Source organism: Apodemus sylvaticus, chromosome 23, assembly GCF_947179515.1.
Source record: "Apodemus sylvaticus chromosome 23, mApoSyl1.1, whole genome shotgun sequence".
NCBI lineage: Eukaryota > Metazoa > Chordata > Mammalia > Rodentia > Muridae > Apodemus > Apodemus sylvaticus.
The window spans coordinates 46,885,819-46,909,393 of record NC_067494.1 but is presented as its reverse complement, the minus strand read 5'-3'; the positions used below and the strand labels follow the sequence as shown (position 1 = coordinate 46,909,393).

Here is a 23,575-nt window from a genome sequence, read left to right as displayed (position 1 = left end):
GAGGGAGCACTGTGATGGCAATACAGGGACTCACCACCAGGCTGTTATGGAGGGCTCTTCTCTTCTGCTGCTCCAGGTGGTAGCTTGGTCTCCTGCAAGCACTGCTGTAGCCTCTGACTGGCAAGCTGCAGGGACAGTTCTCCCAGGTTATAGTCCAGTTCTTGTGAGGAGACCCTGTAGTCCCCTAAGCAAGCAACACGGAGGTTGGTGGGGTAGGCTGTGGGCCACAGTGCATTCTCCAACAACGGTTCCAGGTACTCCATGCTCATGGAAACCAATGATCCACAAGGAATCCTGGCTCTGTGACCACCCACCATGGACTGAAATGTACCCAGCTCTGAGCTGGCTCAAGTATCACATATCTTCATGAGGCCCCTCATGTGTAGAATGAGACCACATGACAGAAGTTGAGGCTGATTTCAAGTACTTCCTGTAAATCTGGGACCCAACAATTTCTCCATCTTACCAGGAAGATCCCCATCTTGTAGAGGAAGAGTCACAATTCTTCAGATAGACTTCTAGTGCCTGTTTACAGACACAGTACAGGTGAGAGATCTTACTCTGAGGAATCTACGCAGAGTCCCTCTAGTGTGATGTAGAACTGACATCACATCCTCCTGGCCTATAACATGAACTGCTGCTGTCTGCTTGTCTATCAAGTCTTATAAAATAGGCAGCTTGAGCAAAGGATGTTGGATGAGATCTGTCCCTTGAGAAGAACTGAAGGGGCTATGCTGTATTAGGTGACTAGGACCTACTGAAAATCACCACCCCAACACACACACACGCACACACACACACATCCTGGCAACATGAAGAACAGCCTAGGCTACCTTCTGGGCTGCTTTCCCTAGGTACATGATGCTGTTGGCAGGGATTCATGGCACCAAGCTTATCACACACATCAGCATCTTCCCAGGGAAATACACAGCCGTCCTACTCTCCATTCTCCCTTTCAGGTTGTTCTCATTTTCCCCACTCCTCCTGGGAAAGATGACTTTTCTCATGCTTCATGAAAGTGAAGATCATACATACATGCAAACGAAGACCATACACAAGAGCAGACCATACACACAAGTGAAGACCATACACACAAGTGAAGACCATACATACAGTGAGGACCATACACACAAGTGAGGACCATACACACAAGTGAAGACCATACACACAAGTGAAGACCATACATACAAGTGAGGACCATACACACAAGTGAGGACCATACACACAAGTGAGGACCATACACACAAGTGAAGACCATACACACAAGTGAAGACCATACATACAAGTGAGGACCATACACACAAGTGAGGACCATACACACAGTGAGGACCATACACACAAGAGCAGACCATACACACAAGTGAAGACCATACACACAAGTGAAGACCATACACACAAGAGCAGACCATACACACAAGAGCAGACCATGCACACAAGAGCAGACCATACACACAAGAGCAGACCATACACACAAGAGTAGACCATACCACAAGTGAGGACCATACACACAAGTGAGGACCATACACACAAGAGCAGACCATATCTTAAGTGAGGACCATACACACAAGTGAGGACCATACACACAAGTGAAGACCATACACACAAGAGCAGACCATGCACACAAGAGCAGACCATACACACAAGAGCAGACCATGCACATAAGAGCAGACCATACACACAAGAGCAGACCATGCACACAAGAGCAGACCATGCACACAAGAGCAGACCATGCACACAAGAGCAGACCATGCACACAAGAGCAGACCATGCACACAAGAGCAGACCATACACACAAGAGCAGACCATGCACACAAGAGCAGACCATGCACACAAGAGCAGACCATGCACACAAGAGCAGACCATGCACACAAGAGCAGACCATGCACACAAGAGCAGACCATACTCACAAGAGCAGACCATACCACAAGTGAGGACCATACACACAAGTGAGGACCATACACACAAGAGCAGACCATACACACAAGTGGGGACCATACATGCAAGTGAGGACCATACACACACAAGTGAGGACCATACACACAAGTGAGGACCATACATGCAAGCAAAAACTGTACATATAGCACACATACTTCCCATGCACACAGACCACAAATGCTCCACATGAACTTATCATGCACAGCAGACACATGCACCACACACGAGCTTATGTACACATGTAAATATATATATAAACCATATCATACGTGCAAACACATATATATGAATATACTATAAACCACATATATATGTGCATATACCACACAGACACATACACACATAAACACACATACATACATGTGCATATGTATATATATGATGCAAACATACCCATACATGCTCACACCCACAAAAGACTCAGGAACCTCCAGGAACTTACTGAACTGCATCTTACTATGGAAACTACAGTGAGATCCCTGGTCAACCATTATCTAAAATAAAATGTTAATCTAACCTCAAAACAATAGAAAGCTGTTAAGTTTTGATACAAACTCTTTAGAAATAATAGCACAATGGCAGACCTCTCTAGGACTTGTCACAGGCATGGACTGCAGGACCCTGGAGAATAAGTGGGGCTCTTGCACACTCAGTGTTACTGGTGGACATAATGGGAGTCTCTGGTGCAGGTGTAAGCCCAGTGTAATTTCACAGTTCACTCTTGCTCCACACCAGGCCAGCTACTAGCAGATTCCTGAAAATGACAGAACCGAACTGGTAGATCAGAACCCTTCACTTCCTATTTTGAAGGAAATCTAACCCAGAGAGCTTGCTTCCCTGAACTTGCTCTGTGGATGTCAGAGGAGGCTTTTGGCAAGGTGAGCTACAGGAGAGGTGGGCAGACCAAACACTGGAGGAGGAGGCATTTAATCACTGTGTGAATGGCGCATTATTTATTATTGCCATCGCGTTAGAGATATGCCAGTAGTCCAAAGAAAAAGGGCTGGAATCCCAGGCTGTTCACTGTTTGTAGAGGTTTCTCCTACATGTGCACGAATACATGCTCTTAACCTACACAGCCTCAGTGCTCAGCTATGCCCTCTGCACAACAGCCATGACGTCAGAAAGGCAGTTCTGCTACGCATCCTAAAACTCAGTAAGAGCACCAGAAAAGAATTTTGGAACTCCTTGACATCCTGTTGAAGTTTCTGTGTAATGAAAAGATAGCTAACAAAACTGAGTATGCCTCTATCAGCTGCTGCAGTCCACCTATGCATCCAGTCTGAAGGTTCCCTTCCAAAATTCTAGCTCAATAGTTCTACGGTTAGTGATTTCAGAGCAGCTAGTGATTTCATATATTCTGTATTATTAAGATTCTTAGGAAACAGGGCACCAAATTTTGCAAGCAGCTTCTGTAGTACAGCTCACTGTCGATGTGGACTGCCTTCTGACCCATTTCCCACCCTGGTGATGTTGGTAGTGCACCCAGGCTGTGTTAAGCAGGAGCAAAGCTATGATGGGTTGTCCAGACCAACTTCTGGAAGCTTCATTACCGTGAGCTCATGCCAGTAAGGAGCAACTGTCATATCCAAAGTGCGTGACACCGTTCCAGAAACAGTAGGCATCGGAGTGTTCAGGAACTTTGGAAACAATGCAGCTGATTTCCTGTGCGTCACACACATGCTCCCTGTCCAACCCCAGTAATTATCCCAGGGACTTTCAGCTTGATGACTTGACAATAAATAGTTGGAGAGGATATGGCCTGGTTTAGTATTTACTATCAATAGCACATCATAACACATTAGTTGAGCTTAAACATCTGGTCTTTGTCTCTTTAGTTATGAATAATGGAGATTCTTCCATGATTGGGAAACATGTTGAATTAAACTTTTGTTATATAGAACATAGACAGTTATGTAGCTTATTCAAAGACAGGATGATCTTCCACTAAGGTAGAAGAGAATTTAAAATGAGTTCTACATAAATCTATTCTGAATGAATATAGTCTAAGGCTTCATATTTGAACATGGCAGGGTAATCCTGTTTGCAGATGGTGCTTACACTGTTATAATCGATTTTTTTTCCTGTTTCCCTTCCGGGCCACATTGTTTATAACACATGGTAGAACAATGTTTTTAATTAATGGTATAAAAATACCCACCACAATCTCATGTTAGAGTCTTGCCAAATTCACTAGGTGAAATAGCTTTTCTTCCTGGTCTTTACCTTTAGAAGCCACTGACACCCTAACGATTTCTTGAACATGACGCTGGGGCATGGGATGCCTACCTATCACATCTGACATGTACAAATGCATTCTACCTTTAAACTTTAAAAATAACAACCATGGGGGTGGGGCTGGAGAGATGCCTTGGAAATTCATGGGAGCCTGGGTTCAATTCCCAGCATTCATGTGGCAGTGCATAACTATCTGTAACTCCAGTTGCAGGAGATAGGATGCCCTCTCTGACTTCAGGGCAATAGCATGCATGTGGTGCACACATATATGCAGGAAAAACACCCACACACATAGAAATGACTTAGGAGACTGAGCTTCCATTGCTGCTAGCTCAAGCCATTTGTCTACTGGCTAAAACTACCCAGGTCTCAGTTTGCTCAGTTGTCAATATACGCTTTGGTGCTTTCTTTCATTTAGTGACCATTGGAATGAACCTCTCCCAGGGTCCTGAGACAAGCCCTGTCTGACAGAGCAGGACTCTCCTAAGTCCTGTGGCACTCACATCCTGGGCATGAACAGTGGTTTTGGCAGTGCCAAGGAAGCCACTTCTATCCTAGCCATAGCCAAGCTGGAGGAAGGCTTCATGAGTGATTGCTTGCTGACACTGCCTCATCCGGAGCAGAGTGTAGTGCCAGACCTCACAGCTGCTTCTGCACATCCTTCTCTGTGCTGTACAGAAAGAAAACACAGTGTTGAAACCTTGAAAACCCTCCAAGAAAAGGAAGTTACTGATGGTCCATGATGCATACTACACAGGCAGAGATGCTGATGGAGCTCAAACTATAGTGAGGAAAGGCAGGTAAGACATCCTAGGGTTAGGGGTCTTGCGGCTAGGCCCTGAAGACGCTGGTCAGGTAGAAGGACCAAGGCCGAGTGACAGACCTCAGAAATGACAGGAAACAGGGCGCAAAGCCTCCACAGAGGTCAAGGGCTGGGGAGTCTCTTAAGGGCAGTGACAAGCCTAAGAAGGACCTTCAATAGCAAAGATTTTCAACAGACACACATTTTAAGAAGGTCTTTCTGGATTTTTGTGGAGCATGCAGGAGGTGACAGAAAGGACTACTTGTGGAGTGCTGTGGGGACCATCTGAGACTTAAGGAGCACAGAGACGACATCCAGACACCAGGGCAATACACAGTGCTGATGGAACTGCAGAGATGCCTGCAGGGGTAGCCTGTGTTTTTCCCTGCTCTCTGCAGGAGTCATGGAAAGGCTCCAAATGAATAAGGTACAACTGTGGGTTCTGCCTTGTTTTGCTGCTTTTCCTGTGTACTTGGGGTAGAAATGGGTCTATCCTTACTCTGTCTTTACAAACGGTGGATACTGGCAGGCCCAGCCTCCTGGAGATACCAGCCACACATCACCCAGAGAAAGATACTGTATCCACCATGGCCAAGTACTGCAATCTAATGTCAAGATGACGAGCAGTCATGTGTGACCGCAGGTCAGTGCTCAGTTGTGAAGCAGATGTGCCCTCATTTTTCAGGACAGTGGAAGAAGCAGGGCCCTGGTCTCTGATGTGCTCCTGCAAGGCAGACAGCATCTGAGCTCCTGCGGGAGGACTCTGCCCAACACAGACGGCTAGATTCTGGCATAGTGCTTGCTTGATCCTGAGAGCAGAGAAGCTCCTTCACAAACAGTGGGAAGTGTGCGCTGAGGGTGCTCAGCTGCCTGTTACGGATGGATCAGCCTGATACAGAGGGACCCATGGAGAAGGGCTGTGACTGGGTCAGACTGTCTGCAGCTCAGTGAGGAGCTGCTCGGAAGTAAAAAGGCTCAAAGGGAAACTGAATAAGGGGGCCTTGGGTGTAAGCTTCCACAGCTCGGTTAGAGTTACTGCAGAGTACAGTGTCCCTCTATGATTCGCGCTGACAATGGCCACTTTGGTGACATTAAGATGGGCCTTCCGGAGGTGATATGGCCACTGACGATTCTATGCTCATGAGAAGACTAGACTAAAAAGCTTATTTGGTCATCTACTCTACCAGGTGAGGACGTCAATAGCCAGTACCAATTAGAGAAATGAGCCAGCCATAGGTAGTAAACCTTGATCCGGGACTCCCAAACTGAAAGAAACAAATGTTCTTTGTAAATTATAGGTCTTAGGTTTTTTTGTTATGGCAACATAAGATGATTGTACAGGTTGTACGTCTATAGATTAAACAATATGGATGCATAAATTTAATATGATGCATAAATTGTACCACACAGCTGTCAAGAATCAGTTGTTGGTAGTATCATTAATCAATTATTCCATAAATACTTGTGAGGGCAAGGACAAATAATTTAGGATTCATCTCTCTTCCAGTATTGGATGACACACTAAGTGTCCACCTCACTGGATGGGACCAAAGATCAAAGGAAAGCTGCATCCTTTGCATCTTTTGCAACTGCAGTTAGCAGGCTCAAAGCAAACACTTACATGGGGGCTTGTTGGTCCATCAGTCTACAGGACAGAGCAAAACATCGCCTCTGCCAACCTCGGGTGCAGAATAGCATTTTCTGTTTCCAGTTCAGCTACCCACCAAGGATCCAAAAGAAGAATCTATCAATGCAGCACTTACCTGCCCATACTGAAATACTATGAATGAACAGAGTACAAGAAGGGATAGAAACCCTCTCAGCAAGGAGAAGGCCAACTGTTAGGTTGCTCAGACTCCTTCATTTACTGCAGAAATGAGACAAGCTGACCTCAGTAAGGTCTGGCCTGGTACTCACCCACATCCTGTGGCTCTAAGCCTGTCAGCACCAGCCCTGAGGACTACCAGGGATGCAAGTCTTAGACTGCAGATTCTATCCTTTGGTCAGTAAGGTGCCAGAAAGCCTAGCTGGGAAGCAGAGAGTTTATAAAGCCATAGTAACAGTCCAGCTTTAATAAACAAAAGCACACCCCTACAAAGCCCAGGGTGTTTGTGTGTGTGTGTTTGTGTTTGTGTGTGTGCACGCGCGTGTGCACGCACGTGTGCACATGCTCATAAGACATCGGTAGTCTTGGAAGGTCGAAGAGAGAAAGGATTTTCTGTGAATCTGAGATGGTGGGTGTTTTAGTCAGGGTTTCTATTCCTGCACAAACATCATGACCAAAAAGCAAGTTGGGGAGGAAAGGGTTTATTGAGCTTACACTTCCACATTGCAGCTCATCACTAAAGGAAGTCAGGACTGGAACTCAAGCAGGGTTGGAAGCAGGAGCTGATGCAGAGGCCGTGGAGGGATGTTCCTTACTGGCTTGCTTCCTCTGGCTTGCTCAGCCTGCTCTCTTATAGAACCCAAGAGCACCAGCCCAAAGGTGGAACCACTCACAAGGGGCCCTCACCACTTGATCACTAATTGAGGAAATGCCCCACAGTTGGATCTCATGGAGGCACTTCCCCAACTGAAGCTCCTTTCTCTGTGATAACTCCAGCCTGTGTCAAGTTGATGCACAAAACTAGCCAGTACAATTGACCCCTTGTCAACTTGACACACAAACACATCACTATTAAGCCTCAACCCTTACTTTCTTATTCATCCCCAAGATCTAAATTACTTTAAAAGTCCCACAGTCTTTACATATTAAAAGTTCAATCACCTTAAAATGTCCAATATCTTTAAAATTCAAAGTCTTTTAAAAGTTCAAAGTCTTTTAACTGTGGGCTCCACTAAAATACTTTCTTCCTTCAAAAGGGAAACATATCAGGGCACAGTCACAACCAAAAGCAAAACTCAAACTCCAATAGTTCAATGTCTGGGATCCAACTCACAATCTTCCAGGCTCCTCCAAGGGCATGGGTCACTTCTCCAGCTCTGCCCTTTGTAGCACACAGCTTGTCTTCTAGGCTCCAGCTGCCTGTACTCCACTGCTGCTGCTGTTCTTGGTGGTCATCGCATGGTACTGGCATCTCCAAAACGTTGCTATCTTCCACTGTAATTAGGCTTCACCAATAGCCTCTCATAGGCTCTCTACAGGGTGACAAGCCTCTGCTCCTATGCATGACCCCTTCAAGTCCTGGGCCATCAATTGCAACTGAGGCTGCACCTTCACCAATGACCTTCCATGGCTTCTCACTGTGCCAAGAGCCTCAGCTGCTCTTCATGACCCCTTCATGCCTTCAAAACAAGAACCATCTGGGTGACTCTTACACAGTACCAAGACTAGCCACAGCACAAAATACAACTGTGGCTATCTCTGGAACACACTCTCTGTGCTCTCATAAAACACTTCCCAGAAGATTTCACCTCAGTGATGCTGGTCTCTTCTTAATCACTGCTAATTTCTTAGTTCTAGCTAACCAGCATCAATAGTCCCAGTCACACAAAGGTTCTGGTGTCTTGTTAATCACAGCTGATTCTTCAGCCCCAGCTAGCCAAAACCACAGAATCTTCACAACCAAGACATGGCCACTGTAAGAGTCTTTAATCTTCCCTCTGAAATTTCACAAGCCAGGCCGCCATCTTTTGCACTGTTCTTAACATTGTCTTCCAAGCTCCTACAGAACTTTCCACCGAGCTCTTAATATTCTAATGGCTTTTCTAGCTCAAAGTTCCAAAGTCCTTCCACAGTCCTCCCCAAAACATGGTCAGGTTGTCACAGGAATACCCCACTCCTGGTACCAATTTGTCTTAGTCAGGGTTTCTATTCCTGCACAACATCATGACCAAGAAGCAAGTTGGGGAGGAAAGGGTTTATTGAGCTTACACTTCCACGCTGCAGTTCATCACTAAAGGAAGTCAGGACTGGAGCTCAAGCAGGGTTGGAAGCAGGAGCTGATGCAGAGGCCATGGAGGGATGTTGCTTACTGGCTTGCTTCCTCTGGCTTGCTCAGCCTGCTCTCTTATAGAACCCAAGAGCACCAGCCCAAAGGTGGAACCACTCACAAGGGGCCCTCACCACTTGATCACTAATTGAGAAATGCCCCACAGCTGGATCTCATGGAGGCACTTCTCCGAAGCTCCTTTCTCTGTGATAACTCCAGCCTGTGTCAAGTTGATACACAAAACTAGCCAGTACAGTGGGGAATGGAGGTTGGATGGTGGAAGGAAGCTAGGGCATGGTGGGATTTTATGAGCCAAAGACATGACTTGCACATTTAACTCCCATAGACAAGTGGGCCAGGTGCAGTGTTCCCGATGGTGGCTCTGCTCCATCTGGGGACTTTCATTATGCTGAAAGGACAGTTTTTCAGACTAAAGATTCAATATCCTGCTTGTGCTCCAGTCTCTTCAGAGAAGAAACTAAGTCCCTCCTTCTGGTGATCCCATTATTCTCTCCTGCAGGAGATTGAGTCCTTCCTTTTGTGGGTCTAGTCATTCCTGTGGGAGATTCAGAACCTCTTGAAGGGAATTCTGTTTCCAGACAGGGATGCAGTTCATCCTAGTAGGGAATTAACTCTAAAATCTCACAGAGAATCTGGGATTATCTGGAGACAGCATTGTCTATGCTTCTAAACTTTGACTGGTAATGGAAACCCAATACCTAGGAGTTATAAAGTGTTTATTGGTAAATGTATTTATTATAAAAATATCTGTAACATTTTGATGAAATTTACTTAATTCCTAGATTTCAAATAGTAATAGCAGCTGTAGTTATAAGTTTGCATCTGTTTAGTCAAATTTATTACAAAATAATTTTTATTTTGTTTTAAAGACGGTGGTCTACATGGAATTTTCCCCCTAATTTTACTTTTGTTTATTGCTAGGATACAGAAATGCTTTATTTTTGCTGACAGAGCTTGTATTCATTGGTCTTGTGTAACTCACCTTTTGGTACAACAGTTTTAGCAGATTCTTTAGGGTCTCTTCTATTTATAATATGCTTCCATCTACAAGTAGACTGCACTGTTCTTCTTTTCTGATGGGATGCCGTTTCTTCAATTTTCTCCCCTAAATGACAGAGTTATCCCACTAGAATAATGCCGTACAGCAGTCCCAGAAAGTCGTATCCTGGGATACAAGCATTTCCAAAGTCTGATCCAATCAGAATGGAGCACTGTGAGAAAGCTCTGTCAGTTTTGCTCTCACCCTCGAAGTCTCTCTTCAGTGCCTTAGCTTGGCCATGGTGTAACCCAATTGATATGGTGAAGTATTAAGTCCTGGTCTCTCAGCAGGTGACACTTGAAGACAATGCCTTCAAGGCAATCAATTCAAGGAAGTCTTAAGCATGGGTTCTCTTGTAATGGCATTGTTGTCCTTCTGCAGAGAACCCTGGAGCCACAGACACTTGAAGGGTGCACAGAAAGACCACAAGAACACCACGGGGAAGGAGCTACCTACAAACTATGGAGACCTGGGGCCAAGTCTTGAGCCTAAGATTTCCAGTCTCAAGCACACAGAAACTTTGCTCAGTTCTTGGAGCAGCACACAAAGATTACAGTGTGCATCCTTGGTTGCCCTTGAGTCTGCAGCTCACTGCTGTAAGCCCATCTCTATCTTGGGGTAGATGGAACTAGGTGAGAAGTACTGAGATTTGTCTCTCAAGATGAGATAAATTGGTCCTGAGTTGTGTGCTAAGGCACAGTCTTAGGATGAAGTTTCTGTATAGCTAAGCTGGGCCTTGAAGCAGGCAGAGCTCTGCTGTCCTCGAGGAACTTAGAACTTGTTGCCAGAACAAATGGTTCTTCCTTCAAAGTACACTTAGGCAAATTTGCCAAGATCCAAAATGCTGCCTGTGGCTCTCATTAGTTTTCCTCGGAGCATGCCCACAGAGCCCCTTGTGTTCTAGCAGGAAGCCTTGTCTTGTAAGGGGCTGCTCATGCAGTCATCTGAGCTCTTTGGCCAGGAACAAACGCATTTTTAAGAGGCAGGTCAGATTTATCTTTCTGGTTAAGGTCATTTCTGCAGTGTCTCCATAACTGGTAGACCAAAGTGTTTTGCTGTTGGCCTTTAGCCTGTGTGGCCAAAGCTCCCATTCCCTCATTCCCATTCCAGTATACTACAGAGCCCTGGCTGGTCACATACCACTTTGCAGAGACCTCTGTCTTCTAAGCCCTCAGGGTCCCCTGTTCCCCAAGAGTTTCCTGTCCCTGTAGCCCACGCATGTACTAACTCTTGCATGGATCTGATTTTAGATCATGTAAGGTTCAGAATCTCTGCTTGGCAGCCATTTGCCACTCCTGGTATTTATATTTTTGTTCACTTTATTGATCTATTTGTTCTTTTGTGTACTCTTAAGAGGGTAATAACTAGGATTATGTAATTACTGGTTCTTAACACCTGTACTCCCAAAACTTGCTCAGTATGCAATCTTCAGCAGAGCTGAGGGAGACCCTGATATGCTAAAGCAGCAGATGAAAGGTCAGAGATGCACCAAGTGGGAGTTGAAGGAACCTTAAGGGCAGTTGGGAGAAAACAGGCCAAACTGCCCTAAGATCCTGAAAACAAAGCAGACCGATTTGGTCTCCATCCCAAGGGAGCTCAAGATGAGACTCAAAATACAGTACCACCAAGACAACCCCAGGTCTCAGTTCCCCATATCCCTGAGAGCTCAGAGGGGCGGTTTCAAACTCCCTGGGCTCCCTTTACTCACCAGCATTTGATGCCATAGCTGCCACAACCTTTGTTCTGAAAAGCCCTGCAATAACCTAAGGTTCCCTGGCATTTCTCTGCCTCCCCACAATGACTGAAGGGTGTGGCTAAGTCCTGTGGAGTACCTTTCACAGGCTCATATACATGCACTATGCCTACTCACAGCAGCTTTTGCCAGGCTAAATACTGGCACATGGAACTTTGGATATGGATCTTCACAGTGTTTGTACAACACAAATCACCTCACTGTGGCCTTGAATACACAGCTCACCTGGTGGCATCTTTCCCAGCCCATTCGCGATCCTGCCTCCTGAGCCTCCCCATGGTGGAGGCCCTTCCCTCTACCATCTCAAGAGAGCCTACCTTATCAATAATGTCTTGTAGGGTCCTTCAGTCAACCTCCACAGGTGCTGTGGTCATTTCTCACGCTGTTAACAGTTACACACAACCATGGGCTGCTTCTGACTTCTGTTCCCCAACCTGCCCTGTATGTGATTGCCTGGGATCACAGGGTGAGCAGGGGCAGCACTGGCTGTATTCTGCTTAAACAGTGAAGGCAATGTCAAGACTGGTACTTTGTTCCCAGTTCTGTGAGTGGACAGGTAGAAGGAACCTGTCACTTTAGGAGTATAAAATTTTTTCAGCCAAATCAATTAACTCCCTCATCCTGCTAATCATGAATTCTTGAGTATATGTGTGTCTGAAATCACTTTATTACCTGGGAATACACAGAGGAAGTCTTATGTAGGGCATGGCAGAAAATGAAGTGATACAGAGACCAGGGGACACAATAGGCCAGAGACATAACCTCCCTAATAGGGAGGGGTGCATACGAAGAGATGGTCCTGGATCAGCACCAATTTTTAGTTTCTAAGGGATGTCTACAGATCTAAAAACCACAGCAGGGCTTCCTCTTCTTTGCCTGCTTGCCTTGTGGGACTGAGCAACGGATAGGTCCTTGAACTGATGACCATTGTTGGGGAGTTGGACATTCTGTAGAATGTTATTTGGACTCAGGTTTCAGGATTGACTCTTTCCAGGATTAGTAGTCTGACATGAAGATATGCTTGCCAGATATGAAACACAACAGTTATCTTCCCCAGTAACTGCCATGGGTCAGTTCATCTCTGCCTTCCTGAAGGGTGCTTCAGAACAGAATTTTCAACCATTAGCTAAGGAGTTTCTGCCTCAGTACTCTGCATTCATCAGTAAGGCTCGGTCTCTCCAGAAACTCTGGTAATCACAAAGCTCTGCAGGAAGGAAAATTCTCTTATGTCATGAGCCAGATTCAGGAAGTGACTAGTGCTGCAGAGAATGCTGTCCTGGAGGTGGCTGTGATTGGGCAGTCTGGGACTGTCAAGTCTAGTTTCATAGATGCCCTTCAAGGGCTGAGTCATGAAGCAGAAGAATCTGCTGACGTCGGGACAGTGGAGACCACTGTGTGTAAAACCCCCATCAACATCCAAAATATCCCAAAGTGATCTTCTGGGACCTGCCTGGGACTGAGACACCCAATTTCCACAAGGAAACTTACCTAGACAAAGTGGGATTGCCAACTATGACTTCACCATCATTCCTTCTCTGCTTCAGGTTCAATGATGCTTTCCTGGTTCAGAAAAGCAAGGATGCCGGGAAGTTCTACTTTGTGAGAACCAAGGGGGGCAATGACTTATATATACTGAGGAGAAAACCAAACCCACAACCTTCAAGGAAAGAGTCCTTGTGCATATTCGAGGCTATTGTCTGGCTAATCTCATAGATATTGGAGTGAGTGAACCATGCATCTTCCTGGTCTCCAACTGTGATCTGGGTACTTTAGACTGCCCAAAGCTGGAGGAGACTGCTGAAAGAGCTCCCTGGGCACAAGCGCCATGTTTGCCTGGCTCTGGCCCAGTATCTGTGATGCTTCCATTGAGCTCAAGAAACATTTTCTTTGGGGGAAGATCTTTCTGGAGGCCTTGAAGTCAGCAGCTGTGAGCTTTATCCCCTTTATGACCTTCTTTATCGGCTTTGTTCTGCCTCAACAAGAACAGTGCTTGAAGGAGTACCGAAGCTATTCTGGCTTGGATCATAAACCGATCGAAGAGATTGCTGAAAAGATGGATGCGCCCTTGGAAAACATCAAGGGCTAAGTCAAGTGCTTGGATTTCTGGTACCTTATAGAGGACCGCAGTGTAATAGAATGGGCTACAAAGGCTGCCCAAGCTTTTTGGGCCGTGAAAGGAGGCCCTGGATCTTCTATCTTCCAGGCTTTCAAAGTCTACTATAGGCATACACAGCTCCTTAACATGGAGGCTGATGATGCTAAGTATCTCTTGAGAAATATGGAAACAGTAAATGTTGCCTAGTCAAACAGTAAATGAATTTCAGGGCATGTGTGCCCAAATTGGCAATGGGGTTGGTTGTCCTTCTACCACACTCCCAGGCCAGCTCTTCCCTAAGGTCCACAGATGTGTATTTCATAGAGGAAGTCCATTGCTTCCCTTTAGAAATCACTACCATGCATGAATTATTTTCTGCCCATATCCTGTTTTCTATGTTCATGGATTATTCTTGATAACAGTCAGCAATAACATACCATCTGCCTCCGTGTTAAGAGATAACCTGTTTCTAATCCATTTACACCAATAAAAAAAGTTTGTAATAACAACATATGGGGAAAAAAAACACAGCAAATTAAAATACAGAAACACAATTACTAATTCCAATACCTAAGTTCTACTTTTCCAAAAGCATTCCCAAGTTCCTTTAACCCTCACACATGCCTTGCCTCATTAAAGTTCCTCTGTATCCTTTGATTAGCAACACTCCACTCCCTCATTCCATTTCAACCAAGCCCTGAGATTTAGATGCTGCTTTGCCCCCCTGATTAAAGCACAGTAGGCATGAGGGTGAGGGGGCACACCAGCCCACTGACCCTTCCAGCCTGCTGGAACTGGTCAGTATACCTTGTGCCATGACAATAAGTCAGACCTTCATTCCAGCCATCTTGAGTGTGTTCTTACACTCGAAACATGTATGACCAGGAGCCCACTGTGCTTATCAGTAAGCATGTTCAGGGAGTCCAGGGACCAGGACGGGGCAATGAAAGGAGACATGGTCTCAGTGGATATTTGGGATAGTGAAAGGAGACATGGTCTCAGTGGTCATTTGGAATGCTGAATGCATAAGGGGCAGACATGAAGACAGAGGTCACCCAGCCCAGGACTCTTGTGAAAATGCCACTCTAATCTTCAGCTGGTTGCATCATCAAAGAGTACTTTCCCACTGACAGAAAAACAACCAAGGGACAAAGGAAGGAATGACTCGGCCGTTTAATGAAGGAGTGACAGATGGAAATGGGGACGAGGAATGCTGGCATTACAAATATAAACTTTGTCAGCACTTTGAAAACAATAGCAAGTACACTTAAATAGATACAAAGTTTATTAAAAATAGGCTGCAACTGAAATACAGTAGAAATGGAAAACAACAGCAGTTGGGGTGTTTCCACGCAGTAATGCACGCTATGCAGTGTGCTCTTACAACACATATTCACATCTGACCATCCAGGGACGGCCAAGTCTACTTCACTACGGGTCTCACAAACACACATGCAGAGTTTTCAGATGCTTGCTGGCTCTTCTGTGCATCTGTCTTCCCATGTACTAGCGACAGCAGGTACCTGCCCTTCTTTGGGAGGTATGATTATGACACCCGAAGGCTGCCAGTGTGCTCCAGACACAAGGAGATTGCACTTCCTAGGCAAGGCAAGTGTGCAAATCCTTCATAAACTCTCAGGGCCATTCTATTCTCTTACAGAGAAAACAGCAAAGACACACTTTCAAATAGGAAACTGGATAAACATAAAAAATATTTACACTTGTATTTCAACAATTTATCATACAGCTCTTATTAAAAGTGGTTTTTCAGGTTGCAAATACCTCTGTTCTATTTGAAAGTGTGCATATTTTCCTGATGCACGGATTTGTAAGAGAATAGTATGATAGAGAAAGATCATCTGGACCCACAGTAGGGGGTTCTCAAGTCCAAAGTGTGCTTGAAATCATAAAGTCAGCTTTCACACAAAATAAGCAAACTAAGGTCTGTCTCCCACAACTCAGCTGAGGAATGACAGTGCAAAATTCAGGAATTAAAATTAAATAACTCTCCTATGCTGAGAAAGAGACGCAGACTCAGCTGCTCCAAGTGTTCTTCAGTCACAGGAGGCACAGCAGCACACTTCTTCCTCTCCTGACAGCGCATCTAAACCCCTTTACTACAGTTACAATTTCTGAGACACCTATGTTTGACTGCCACCCATGAGCGTCCATTCTTCTCAGATGTCTTTGCTCCTACCGACATGAGTGCCGTATAATTAGAGAGCTCTAGATCCTTTGGAACCTCTGAAATATTAGATAACTTTCTAACATGAACTTTCATCTTTAATTTCCACCAGTGATTAATCTAATGATGACTTGGTATTTTAAAAATCCCTAAGCTTAAATCCTCAAAATTTTCTTGAGAATTTTCAAAATTGAATTATTAATTAAATATTCAATCTCAAACATTTAAATTGGTCAGGAGGCTCACATTTGTCAAGAATGATGTATTGTGCACCTTACATAAGAAACATCTAGCTGCCTCATATAAATTACAGAAGGTAAAGGCAGCATTTGCCCTGGGCTGAGAGGTCTGTCTTCTGCAGACAGGGTTGACTGTGACCCAGTAGTGCTCTGAACTGCTCAGCTGTCACTGTCTGGTAGCCAAATGGAGTTTAGAGAAAAAACGGAAAGACAATTTCTTGGCCTACTGCCCTTGGAATGACAAAGAAAGGAGATAGGGTAGAAGAAACACCCCGTCATCTTTATAGCCCTTCATTCTGCCCTATGAGTCCAAGACTCCCCCCAAAAGCTAACAGAAACAGGTGTGAGTCAGATCACTAAGAATTAGGCAGGATTTTTCTTGGTAAAGTAAAACAAGTTTCTGGGAATTGAAACATGTCTAAATTGCAACCATTTCAGAAACAGAAAATAAACATCACTCAGAAGTAGAAGTATTCCTTCCTCTTCAGGCTCATCCCACAAAGCCCCTGCCAAGGGCAGACCTGCTTGAGTACAAATGTGTTCTCTCTTCTCACTTTGTGTTCAGTTCATTCTCAAGCTCTGTTAATTTACGAGACGCTTTTACTTTGTCAGACACATCTTGCCCTTGTGAAAAGAGGCGCTGACGCTCTTTAAATGTTAGGTTTTCAGGAGCTCCGGAACCGCCAGGTAAGTCTGCATCTTGGCTAGACAAGAGGAAAACACAAAAAATTATGCATCAAAATACAAGTAACTAATCTAAGTAAACAACTGTAACCTTTCAGTGAGACTTGTTGTACATTATTGCAGTAATTTAATGTATTGTTGCTGAGGCAAACAACACCTGTACTATGATCTGAACAGAACTTTAAAAGTCAATCTGTGCTCATACAACTAAATGTATGTCCAGAGAAAAGGGTAGAGATAGTGGCATAGGGCTATAACCAACCTGGACATACAGTTATGATTACAACATAAAAGACCAAACAGTAATAAACCAACATATAATTCCATGTAGAAAGGGGCAAAATATTCTCTTGACTTTCAAGAATGAATAGGGGAACTAGAGATGGCTCAGTGGTTAACCAGAGATCACACAATTACTATGAATAGCCATGGAGAGACCTCCTTCAATGAGTAAGATAGAATAATTAGAGGATAATTTCTGTCAATCTCAGGACTCCATATGCACGAACACACACAGATGTGTGTTTGTATGTCTGGAGTCATACACCCACAGTAAAAGTGGAGAAAAAGAATAACAAAGCTAGTGAGCTCAATTTCAGTAAGTAGGCAATTCTTGCCAGCTAAGCAAGTTTAAAAACACAGCATTTCCACAAACTTTCTCCAATCTAATGCTGAGCATAAGAGCAGCACTAATTAATGGAATTCAGTGTTACAAGAGCAGAGGACATCTAAGATAAGCAAAACGTCTAGCTAAACCACAGAGGGGATGGACCAGCGTGTGCTAACAAGAAGCTTGCTCTGGCAGGCCTGGCCTTGATGCCTCTAGTACTTTAGTCTTATAGCAGGTCCAGTAGCGTCACCTCAAACAGACCCACATTAGCAACATCAACTTAAAAAAAGCCTACATGTACATGTGTGATTCACACCTGACATCACAGTACTAGGGACAACAAAGAATGGGGCCTACCAAAAGTTTGAGGCCAGCCTGGCTACACGGTGACTTCTAGTCCTAGAGAGGCTGGGGAGGATGGAGGGGTACAGCGGTGGGGAGAAAGGACAGACAGACTACATTCTCACTTTTGTACAATAACAAACACCGGAATTCTGATAAAGTCTGATGTGAGTCAACAATCACATGAAAATGAGACTGAGCCCGCACAGGCTGGCCCGCTCACCCAGTCCTAGTACCTTCTCATGTGCTTCTCTCTTGCTTCCCGAGGAGGGTCATAGGCTCCAGCAGCCGTGCCCGCAGATCCCGGGGAAGGGTTTGGTCCTTTTCCATAGGGAAAAAAAAGTCCAAGTTAAAGTATCTAATTACCTCTTACATTTTACTCATATTAGAGTGTCTGCAGAAAAACAAGATTCCCTTAATTATTGAAGAATAGAAAAAAGCCAAGAAATCAAAGGCTCCTTATATGCTCAAAGATTCATTAATACAGAATTCACTACTCTGAGTGGCCTAGTTAATCCAATCACTATGTTCAATAACTTAGAATGGAAAAGCTATAATGCATCCTTTAAAAAAAAATCAATCAAATGAAAACAAAAACAGTAAACCCCCTGAACTCAAAAACAAGGCAGGATAACCAGGAACGCAGAAGACAAACACACAGAAGACTTACTTAAACGAGAGTGTAAGCACTCGTTCAGACACTCCTGACACATGGTAGGAGTTTTCATACACAATCATCGAGAGCAAATGTAACCCCAAAGTTTAAGAGGCAAACCTACATCTATTAAAGTTCCTTTGTAGAGGGTAACTACTAGATTTCTTTTGCAAGATAGATGTAATTACTAAAAGTAAAATAAAGCCTTTGAAACAAATGGGCTACCAAAATCGAACTCAGATAAAATTCCTAACATATCACATTAGTGCTGCTGATAAAAAGTTCCCAGAAAAAAACAGAGTGAGGGCAGCATTAAGGTGGCCCTGGGTGAGGACATCTGTCTTAACTAAGAAACCACAGTTAAGCTTGACACCCACCAGTTGGCCAACATTTGCCAAGACTTCGGGAGGCATTAAAAGGTGATGCAAATAGAACCAAGTCTACAGTAATGCTCTAATACAGTGCTATTACTGTATCTACTGTAAATCACAAAATAGAGTAAAGGGCTCAGCAGTTGAGAGTACTTGTTGCACCTGCAGAAGACCAGGGCTAGGTTCCCAGCTTAGAACTATCACAAGTTCCTGGTGACTCAGACATAAACGCAGAACAAAAACTCATAAAATCATACTCACATCTGAAAAACCAGCTTGGATGTATAGAGTACAAAAGACTCAGAATATTTGGCAAACAAGAATAAGATTGGATTAAATAGACCACAAAATTATCACGTTTTCAGATTACAAAACTCGACTCCTTTTTAGACTAGAAAAAGGAGAAAAAATTTTGTTCCATATAAAGAGCCTATGGTTAGGATTTGGTGATATTCGGAGAGAGTCTAGTGGCCTTCAAACTGCAACTTCAATCACCAGTAGTTTAGGCTTCCCAAGTCATCTCAGAGGGTGTCAGCTCCAACAAAGACAGCCTCCTGTCTCCTAGCAATCTACAGTGGGATCTAACATGGTTTTTGCATAGCTGGTCTCAATTCCTAACCATATATTTATTTTGACTGAAATTAATGACAGTGTTTATACTTTTGTGCTTTGCTGAGAGTGACACTGACTTCTTCCATGGGCAAAACTTTTCAGTGCTATAACACTAAAATGTGGAGCTAACTATATATTTCATATACATAAATATATTTACCAAAAGCTTTAGTGAAACAAACACATCATGTAAAGACATCCTATCACCAAAATTCAATCTTCATCATTCCAACTGCATAAGTGCTGTCTCATGTGAACCCTTGGAAGAGGCCAAGTCCCACCTGCAGAAGCATGCTTCATCAGAGAAAGGCCAGGCACAGCACACAAAAGAGACAGACAACAGGACACGGGCTGCTGCCTGTGTGCAGGTGGCTCCACAGTGGTGCTTTAGGTGTGACGTGAAGTAAGGCTTGGTGGTATGACTGGGGGCTAAAGTCCACAGGTGTGGATCCTATCTATAATTGGACTACCCAGTATGTGCTGACATTCATAAAATGTATATAATCCAACTATAAAATCTGATACATGATAGATAGAAATTTGCTTCAAAATGTATTGCTATTTCTTAAGTGCCTGGAAAGAACACCAAATTTTCATTGCTTATAACAGAAATTTCATAAAAAGACTGAATTGGGCTTTCAGAATGATTGAAGAATATTGCATACCAATCCTTCAAAGTAGATTCAAAGAGTCTGCTACCAGTGGGGGAAAATGTCATCATTCTAGCAGAACTGCTCCATTGTGTGTAGGAAACAAACCTTGCTGAGTCAGCCTCTCCCAGAACAGTCAAGTTCACGTTCATGTAAAAATCTCACAGGAAGTTTACTCACTAAAATTCACTAAAATAACACTACTAGACAGTCGATGCCAGAATTCTATTTAAGGCCAATAGAGTTTGAACTCTCAATCTGAATCTACATCTTCTGCTTACTACATCTCAGTGGGCAGCTCTTGTGCTCTGTCATGAACAGGGGAACCCCTGCACTCAGCAGTCCGTCTGAAGGGGTTAATTACCAGGAACTGCAAGCATATGAAGGTCTGCATATTAGTGTATGAGGTGCAAGGGACAGGGATAGTGAAACGGAATGGGTCCTCGTGAAAGGGACTGAGGAAGAACTTCAGTGGGAGCATCTGTGAGGAGGGCTTGCCTGTGTTAGGGAGGGAAGCCTCACTGTTAGCGACTTCAGTGCACGTCCCAATATGCATCCAAGCTTCTACAAGGGATTTGAGTCACTGAATAGGCAAGAGGAACAGAAGGAAATGTTCTACTCACATTAAATGATATAAATTTAAAATGCAGCTGGGACCTGGCTTCCTGACTTTATAGATCAGGTTTGAAAAAGGACTTGTTTGGCCAAAGGTAAGAATTCCTTTTAGAAGTACAGAAAAAAAGTCAAGACCAACAATACTTCAAATAATTTGGTGATAATGGAGGACCGAGTATTGTCAGTGGATTAACGAGATGGAATATCTTTAAGTATTAAAGAAACTGGAGAAGAAAGGCTAAATTAAGAGAGAATCAGCACAAACACCATCATCAGAGAGGCAGAGGGAAATCACATGCTGAGAGTGATTGGATAAAACCTAGGGCCAAAGCAGGCATGGTCTCCATGTACCTTGCCAAGTGGCAGGGGTACAGAGATTCCAGGCTCAATCATCAGGGACAGAGAGGTCCAATTCACCATTCCCTCTTTTACCTCGACCTTTCCAGTGGCCAGGACGGTTCAGGCTTGGTTTGCCTGGCAGGGGAGGGGTCTGGCCTGCTTTGTAAGCAGTACTGTTGGCTTTAGACAAGGGTGGCTGGAATGAGTTGCAGAGAGAGATGCCATCTGAGGCTGGGCGTGGCTGGCAGAGGGGCTGCTGCTGCTTAAGGGTGGCAAGAGGAAGGTGCCCATGAGACTTCCTTGTGCTGGGGTACTTATCCTGACCTGCTGGGCCGTAGTCCTCCTCCTCATCATCATACGCAACAAACTTGGCAGTGAACAGCGAGTCTGGGGAGAGGACCTGTGTTTTGAGGTAGGAGGCATTTCGCTGAGGTGGGGGAGGAGGGGCACTGGGTGCTGAGGACAAGGATGGGGGCTCGTAGTCCCGTGGAAGTGGAGGTCGGCTCAGCCCAGGCTCTTCGGGCTCCAGCAACCTTCTTGCTGCCTCTTCGTGCTGTCTTCGCCTCTCGGCTTCTAGGCGGCTGTAATACCCTTCTTCCTGTCGCCGCTGCAGGCAGGAATAAACAAGAGTGCAAAAGGTCAAGGGTCAGGGGCATCAGTGGACCCTTTGTGCCTTCACAGGGAATAACAGGTACCATGATCATCACTATCCAAAACCAAATGAACATGCCAACAAGACATGTTTCAGTGTGAAAATTACTAGCAGGCCAATCCTGAGAGCCTCTTGTCTCAAGACTTATGAGAACAACACAGGGTAAGTCAAATCTTAAGACCTTTCATTTGCACAATGAGACCTAGGATCACCTGCATTGTTTATGCCTCCTCTTTTCCTGGAACTTTCTCTCCTCTTCCATTTGGACAGGATATTAACTTACCTGTTTCTGCTGTGTTTCAAGAGGAAACCAAAAGCATTAAGAAATATCACTCATTTTCCCAAAGCCATAATCTAGCAAGTATGCTTTCCACAGTTAATGTAAGTTTCAAATCTTAATAAACTCTCTGAGGAACAGAAAATGAGAGCCAAGAGTTAATAGTATTAGCAGATATATTCTGACACACACTGTACATTTTCATCCAGGCAAACTACAGTTGACAGTATTGAAATTCTTTTAACATTTAAAAAAGCAACAACACAATTTTGTTAAGGATTGACAACAGTTTTAGAGCACAAAGAGGAAGTGGATATGAAAAGGACGAAAGAGCAAACATGGCGATCTGCCTTGACCTAGGCAGACACTCAGGTGTGGCCAGGTGTGAATTCACCCAACTGCAGAGACCCAACACCAGGGACTGTGCTGTCATCACATTTCATGGTCTCTACTAGGCCACATTCTTTCCCTGGTCCCTCTAGAACTACACACAAGCACACACACAGCAAACATACAGTGCTCCCTGCTTCATATTCTAAGAGAGAAAGGGGAAGACTACAGACTGGCCCCACTCATTACCCTGACCCCAATTTCTGCTTTACATCTTGTTTTATGTTGTAAAATCCTAAAGAAAAGAATTTTTATATTCTTGACTATACAATATCAGTACTAACTTAGGTTGGGTAATTAAACTATGATGACTTCTGTAGCTTTTAAGTGGCACTATCAAGAATGTTATAATTACATGAAGAACAGATGCTTGGATAACACTGTAGGGAGAGACCAAACAAGCCTTGTTCAGTTACACCGATAGCAGATACAATGAAATGACCATGGTGACTTTATCCACAAAATGAATGCACATGTTCCACACCAAATCAAACCCATTAATTGTCTCAACATTCTGTAGTAAAAAATAGTATTTGGTTCTTTTTTTACATTGACTACTCCATTATAGAGACAGTTACTAAGACACAAGGGTATTTGACATAATTATGAGTTATGAAAACACATATTGGAAAAATTAAATAACCAAGAATTTCTCACCACAGAGAGGGCAGCCTGCTTCCCTCTGGGCATACAACTCTGATGCAATGACCAGGCTGCTTCATTCCTGTAGCTGAGCAGCCCTGACCCGGGAAAGCACATCACTCTGCAGCCTGAGGACTCTCAGAATAATGAGCAAAGCAAGACCACCTTAACTTAAAAGCTAAAAGGCTCTTGTGCTGGGAACTTCCTGACTTCCTGCAGAGATCATCACTTCCCACTTACATTACACATGTGAAAGATTTGTGGGTAAACTGATCCTAAACACTCAAATCTCCAGAACTGCTCTGCTATAACAGAGTCATTGCTTCAGATGCAAGCGTGTGGCCTCACACCATCCACTCTACATTCATTGAAGTGAGCCACATCATGTCTGTCAATCATACTCTTAGATTGTCTTGTGACCAAATCATTGCTTTCATTAAAAAGAAATTCCTTGACATTTTTTTAGCTTTTTGTTTGGGGGGCAGGGAGGTTACTAT

General features: G+C 44.2%; 1 protein-coding gene and 1 pseudogene across 9 annotated transcripts in view; one reads left to right on the top strand and one right to left on the bottom strand.

The window, feature by feature from the left end:
* Positions 1-12,785: 12,785 nt before the first annotated feature.
* Positions 12,786-14,022, top strand: LOC127674157 (T-cell-specific guanine nucleotide triphosphate-binding protein 2-like; annotated as a pseudogene).
* A 950-nt stretch (positions 14,023-14,972) lies between these two features.
* Positions 14,973-23,575, bottom strand: part of Afdn (afadin, adherens junction formation factor) — a 124,264-nt gene continuing 115,661 nt past the window's right edge. For all 9 annotated transcript variants that reach the window (XM_052169290.1, XM_052169293.1, XM_052169294.1 and 6 more), the window contains 3 exons: positions 21,442-21,724; positions 18,112-18,196; positions 14,973-16,943 (listed from right to left, as the gene is read on the bottom strand). In XM_052169290.1, the coding sequence (XP_052025250.1) occupies positions 16,790-16,943; positions 18,112-18,196; positions 21,442-21,724 (522 nt within the window). In that variant the 3' untranslated portion in view covers positions 14,973-16,789. The remainder of the gene's footprint in view (positions 16,944-18,111; positions 18,197-21,441; positions 21,725-23,575) is intronic.